We start from the raw sequence: 6,210 nt of genomic DNA, 5'->3' as shown, positions 1-6,210 counted from the left end.
CGTGCACCACCACCACCTGGCTCTCTCTCTATTTTTAAAGATGGGGTTTTTGTTGTTGTTTTTGTTTTTTTAGAGACAGGGATTCTCTGTGTAATTTTGGAGCCTATCCTGGAACTCTCTCTGTAAACCAGGCCGGCCTCGAACTCAAAGATCCACCTGTCTCCGAAATGCTAGGATTAAAGGCATGCACCACCACAGCCCAGAAAAGATGAGGCTTCCTATGGAGTTCCAGTAGGCCTAGAACTTGCTATGTAGTCCAAGCTAACTTGTTGGAATTATAAACCTATGCTAGCATAAAATAGGTTATGAAAACAAAGCTATTCTGAAATTTTAACAATGACACTGAGTACTCACTAAGAAAGACCAACAGTCACAAAATGTCATCAGGACACAAAGGGCTCAGGTACCCACCCATATTCTGGATCTCCTTGTCTCCACCGTAGTCTGTGATCTTCTTGCCCAAGTTTACCAGCACATGGTATCTGGTGTCATCTGTCTGACCCAGCAACAGGTCAATCTCCCTTCTTCTCTCCTTGTCTCGAAGTTTTTCATTCTTCAGGACAGCCAGAACCTCATCAGCCGCCCCACAAAGGATATCACGAGGCTGAAGAAAAAATACAGACATTTACTACAATGATATGTAGAAGGTCACTAACCAGATTTGTGGCAATAGGAAATAAACATATCTTCAAATTTACATGGCTCAAAAATTAAGAGTTTGTTGCTCTTGTAGGCTGAAAAAAATCATAACTCAAGTTCCAGGAGATCTGATGCCTTTTCCTGATCTCCAAGGGCACCAGGTGTCACGTGCGCACGCACACACGTAAGCAAAACAATCATACACATAAAAAGCAATGTAAACAACAATAAAAAAAAGGAAGGAAAATCTGCAGTATCCTAGGCTTTGACGACATTCATCAACAAGATACAGTGGCCTGTGCCTGTATTCCTAGCACCTGGTAAGAAATAGGATCGGAAGTTCAAGGTCATTCTTGAATGCACAGTGAATTTGAGGTCAGCTTGAGCTACATGAGACCTTGTCTCACACAAACAAAACTAAAAATTAAAAAGACAGCAGGGCAGTAGTAGCACACAGCTTTAATCCCAGCACTCAGGAAGCAGAGGCAGATGGATCTCTGAGTTCCAGGACATCCTGGTCTACAGAGTGAGTTCCAGGACAACAAAGGCTACACAGAGAAACCCTGTATTGAAAAAAACAAGCAAATAAACAAGAACAAAAAGACTAATAGATATCTGCTAAGGATGAGATCCTGGACCTGGTCCACAGAAAGGGGGGTGAGACACTAGGTAGTAAGGTGGTCTTCAAAAGCAGAACAGTTTGCCACAAATCTCCATGTGAAAGAGGCACTCAGCAACTTTCCCCTATCCTGTCACACTTTCACTAACTCTTTGCTCACATATCCTCTACTCCCCACCTCACTAGAGAACTCGTAGGGACTCCCAATCTAATCCTAAGTGTGCAACAGTTCAGGGCAGATTTGGGGTAGAGACCACTTGGATTTATGTTCTCACTGACAAATGCTGTCTCTCTGACTTAGGCATCTCAGGTCTCTCTTCTATGAAATTGAAAATGAATGTTAATAGCACAGATTCATAGTTAACACTCTATTCTGTATACACTAAGTGCTCAGGAAGCATTAGCCATTTCTACAAAATGGTATTGCCTTCTGCACCCTGCTGGGAAAATTCAGATTAAGATTCTTCTAGTTGGACTAAAAAGATGGCTCTGCAGGTAAAGGTACTTTCCACCAACTCCAACAATTTAAGTTTGATCTCTGAGTCCCACACAGAGTAAAAAGAGGACCAACTCTGAAAGCTGTCCTGACTTCCACATGCATCCTGCGGCACACACATAGGATAAATGCATGTAATTCATAATGTCACCAAAAGTCTTGTGCTACCACCCTTTTTCTTTCCAAACACAAGGTCTCATCCCCTGGTTCCAGACTCACCTGGTCTCCAAGAGCAGCCTGGATGAAGCTGAGCAGCACCTCATAGGTCTCCCGAGTCTCCTTAGTCTTGGGCTTATAGATGATGCCCACCATCTCATCGATGCCCTCCGACAGCAACGTATAGCCTTTCATCTTGTTGATGTCGTGCCGGTCCTCGTCACGCTTTCGTCTCCTAGTGGACATACAATATGATGCTGAATGGGAGAACTTTGCGCTCCTGAGCCAAGTTTACCCTTTCCATACATCTAATACGTAGAGGCAGGAACATGAGTCAACAGAAGTAATTCCCGCTTGACCTCTTCATCATTTGAAGAAGCATTTCTTTATCCTCGGGAGGTGATTATATGATGGTATTTCAACTGGTTTTTGTTGTTTTGGTTTTTTAACCGTTTACTAGCCAGAGAGGCTAGGCTCCAGAAGAATCTACTTCTAGTGACTCCCAATAAATAAATAGAAAAGCCAGATTCTAAAAAGCGAAGGACCAAGGAACACTGTTTCTCTCAAATTTCAACAACTCTTCTCGATTATAACCACTAAACTAAACAGAGTCTGGGAACTGCTGAGATGTCACAGAAAGAAAAGGAGAAAGAAAACATAGTCAGAGAATATATAACTTTTGAAATGAATCTACCAAGGAGAAAAAAGGAAGAACGGCAAAACAAAAGCACCAGGAAGTGGGCAACAACCGCAGGAAGTCAGGGTAAGAAGCTTGTAACAGGGATGGTGGGGCTGAATTACTAAGACAAAAGAGTAACAAGAGTCTTGAAACTGGTTGGTGATGGCCTGGAGAGAAGGCTAGTCAGGAGCAACACTGCTTCTGAAGACTACCAGGGTTCAGTTCCGAGGCCCCACACTGGGTAGCTCACAACTGCCTGAAACTCCAGTTCCAGGGGATCTCAAACAGTCTGTTAGCCTCCACAGGCACTTGCATGTGTGTGGCCATACCCACACACACATGCACATAATTAAAAATAAAACAGACCTTTAAAAAAATAGCTTGAAGAAAATTAGCATCTACCCATGAATCAGAAACAAAAGGTATCAATAGATTCATTGCACCCAAGACCAAAAAAGCTTTAAACCTTAAAAAGGTTTTCAGTGTGTTTGTGCAAACGCTGCTGATCTTCCACGAGAATTTCAATAAAAAAAAAAAAACTGTTCAAAAGTTAAAGGTGGGCTTTAGATTAGGAGAAAAATACAACATCCCACTGATACCTACTTGGCCCTTCTTTCTTCCTGCATCTGTGGTTTGGTTCGTTGAGCCTTATCTCCCATACGGGTTCCCTCCAACTTCCCAACCAGGGACAGAACCTCTCCTGTTGGTTCATCACGGCGGGTCCGGTCAATGAGAGAGCGGTCAGCTTGGAGCACAAGATTTGAGTTCTGAAAAGATCAACCTTAATCAAAACTTTGATATAAAAATATTTTTGATTCCTGTTATCACAGTAACACTAGAAGATGGGAAAATACTGGAATAAAAAAATAATCCTCTTAGCCGGGAGGTAGTGGCCGGTTTAGCACTTTGGGAGGCTGAGGCAGACGGATCTCTGTATGTTTGAGGAGTCTGGTCTACAAGAGCTAGTTCCAGGACAGCTAGGACTGTTACACAGAGAAACCCTGTCTCGAAAAAACCAAAATAAATAAATAAAATCTCCTTAATAGGAAAACAGTATCACATAATGCTATGCACAAGCACTGGACTGTCTGGTAAAGTGAACGATCAACGTTCCTAACAGTATCCATAATAACCCACATTTAGATAAAGTGTTAAGCAGATTGGGGATAACAAGTAGAAGGGACGGTTTAGCGCTCAGGAGCCGGGGTGTGTGTGTGTGTGTGTGTTGGAGGGGAATCTCCTGAGTCCACACGTGCCCTAAACTCCACTGGGGTTATTCCGTCGTGCTTTAATCCAGCCTTCACCCAGACCTGATTTCCCCTCCGTGTCTGTGGCTCTCCACGAGCTCCCTAGCCCGCATCCCTCCTCCGAGACTTCACGCACCGCCTTGTACTCGTACTGCAGACTGCGGGCAGTCACATCCGCCATGGCTGCCGATGCTCCTGGAACTCAAGGTTCCACTCTTCCACACGCTGCGAACCGCCTCGACAAACCGCTCCGGCCTGGCAGGAACGACGCAGCACCGACGTACGGGACAGAAAAAAGAAACGGACTTCCTTCCGTTTCCGGGACGCACGCTGAAAGTGATACTTTCGGGTGAATACGCACGGCTTCTGGGCGGAGTTTGCAGACAATAGTACATCCGGGTCATGGGTCCGATGGGCCGACAAAACACACGGTCCTGAGTACTATGGTTCCAAGCAGCAATACATACGGCAGGGCTAAGACCGAAACCCTTTACAGAATGATGTTAAAAGTCCCTTTCTGTAATACTTTTGCTTTCTCAGACCAGCCGTTCTGCAGGCATGCAGACAACGGAAGCTCAGGAGCTCCGTTTATTAAGGATAAGGAAGCTGGCCTGGCGGTGTTGGCGCAGGCCTTTAATCTCAGCACTCGGGAGGCAGAGGCTGGCGGATCTTTGTGAGTTTAAGGCCAACCTGTTCTACAAGCACTAGTTCCTGGAGAGGCTCCAAAGCTACAAAGAAACCCTGTCTCGAAAAACAAAACAAAAACAAAAAAAAGATAAGGAAACTGAAAAGCAAGTTAACATAAGAGTCTAATAACTGACTGGATTTCTCTTCCGTATTGGGAAATTGGGGAAATGTGTCCCGTGTCCCGTCCCTCCCCCCACCCCCACCCCCGTCCCATTCAACCTACCCCAAATATGTCAGCTGACTGAGGGTGAAGGAAGAAGTATTGGCACCAAATGATCTGTCACAGACCGTGACAGGATTACAGGTGTGCACAATTATGTATGAATGAGCACTTTTTTTGTCCTCAATGTGGCACAAATGCTACACCTAGAGGGCTGTTTTACTAAAGAAATATATGAAAAATAAGTCGTACCTGGATATATTATTTTGATTTATTAAGCAGTAGTGGTACATTTTATGTAATGGTCATGTCTAGTCTTAATAATTCTCTACATTGAAAACAAAACAGCGATTTCTACTTTCCCTTTAGTTAGCATGAGTGAGCCTTAAGCCTGTGTCTTAATCGTTGAGCCATCTTGCTGGCATTTTTTTAGTTTGGTTTATCATTATTTTCATTATAATCTATGTATATGGGTGTTTTAGCTACTTATGTCTGTGTCTGAATGTATGTTTGTGTATCATGTATAGGCAGACACCAAGAAGGTCTGAAGACGGTGTTAGATCCCCTGGGACTGGGACTGGAGCTACAGATAGGTCATGAGTCACCATGGGGGTGGTGGGGTTGAAACCCAGGTCCTCTGAAAGAGCCCCCAAGTGTTCATAACCATGGCTAATAAGAGATAATATTCTCATATCTAATTTCTCTAAAATTAAGATTAGTATTATTTCCCAAGAAGACATCTTTAGTCCCAACACTTGGGAGGCAGAGGCAGGCAGATATCTGTGAATTCGAGGTCAGTCTGGTCTACGGAGCAAGTTCCAAGACAACCACGGCTACACGGAGAAACACTATCTTGAAGAAAAAGAAAAAGATTAGTATTACTTAAATTTCTTTGTGGTGTGTATATTTTTATATTTTATTTATAAATGTATAGGATGTGTGTGAGGCAGGGTGTGGGGTGCAAATGCAGCAGTGTGTCTGTGGCAGCAGGACAGCTGTGAGGTCAGGTCTCCCTTCACTTTATGTAGCCTCTGGTCATTGAGCTCAGGTCATCAGATTTTGCAGCAAGCACCTTTAGCCACTGAGCCAGCACACCAGCACTGCATTGCTTTTATCATTCAGGAAACACAGCAACGAAAATTACAAACAGCTTAGACAATTTTCGTTTTATTTTCTGAGACAGTATTTCTGTGTGACCTTGGCTACCCTCTAAGTCACTTGATAGACTAGGTTAGCCTTGAAACTCACAGAGATGTGCCTGCCTTTGCCTCCTGAGTGCTGGAATTAAAGTCTGGTGGGCCACCATTACCCAGACTAGCTTAGACATTTTTTAAATATCTAAATATAAAGGGTCTTGAAAAATATAGGAAGAGAGATGTAAATATCGCGAGAGCGGTTTGAGTCAGTCAGGTGCTTAATTCATCGCTGTGGATGAAGGTGAATATCACCCAGCTATTCTGGGGCTCATTTGGATGTGTCCGCCAAAGTGCGCACAAGCATAGACTGAGAAATCTAAGAGTTAACTCT

At 43.7% G+C, this 6,210-nt stretch overlaps 1 protein-coding gene across 1 annotated transcript in view; it reads right to left on the bottom strand.

The window, feature by feature from the left end:
• The window catches only part of Snrnp200 (small nuclear ribonucleoprotein U5 subunit 200), a 32,809-nt gene extending 28,664 nt beyond the window's left edge, over window positions 1-4,145 (bottom strand). Inside the window, exons 1-4 of the mRNA XM_013352600.1 lie at window positions 3,973-4,145; window positions 3,193-3,356; window positions 1,974-2,145; window positions 408-604 (exon numbers count right to left, since the gene is read on the bottom strand). Coding sequence (XP_013208054.1) covers window positions 408-604; window positions 1,974-2,145; window positions 3,193-3,356; window positions 3,973-4,017 — 578 coding nt within the window. The 5' untranslated portion in view covers window positions 4,018-4,145. The remainder of the gene's footprint in view (window positions 1-407; window positions 605-1,973; window positions 2,146-3,192; window positions 3,357-3,972) is intronic.
• Between the last annotated feature and the right edge of the window lie 2,065 nt (window positions 4,146-6,210).

Source organism: Microtus ochrogaster, assembly GCF_000317375.1.
Source record: "Microtus ochrogaster isolate Prairie Vole_2 chromosome 14 unlocalized genomic scaffold, MicOch1.0 chr14_random_1, whole genome shotgun sequence".
Lineage (NCBI taxonomy): Eukaryota > Metazoa > Chordata > Mammalia > Rodentia > Cricetidae > Microtus > Microtus ochrogaster.
Note: the sequence above shows the minus strand (reverse complement) of the source record. Positions and strands in the feature narration are given on the sequence as shown.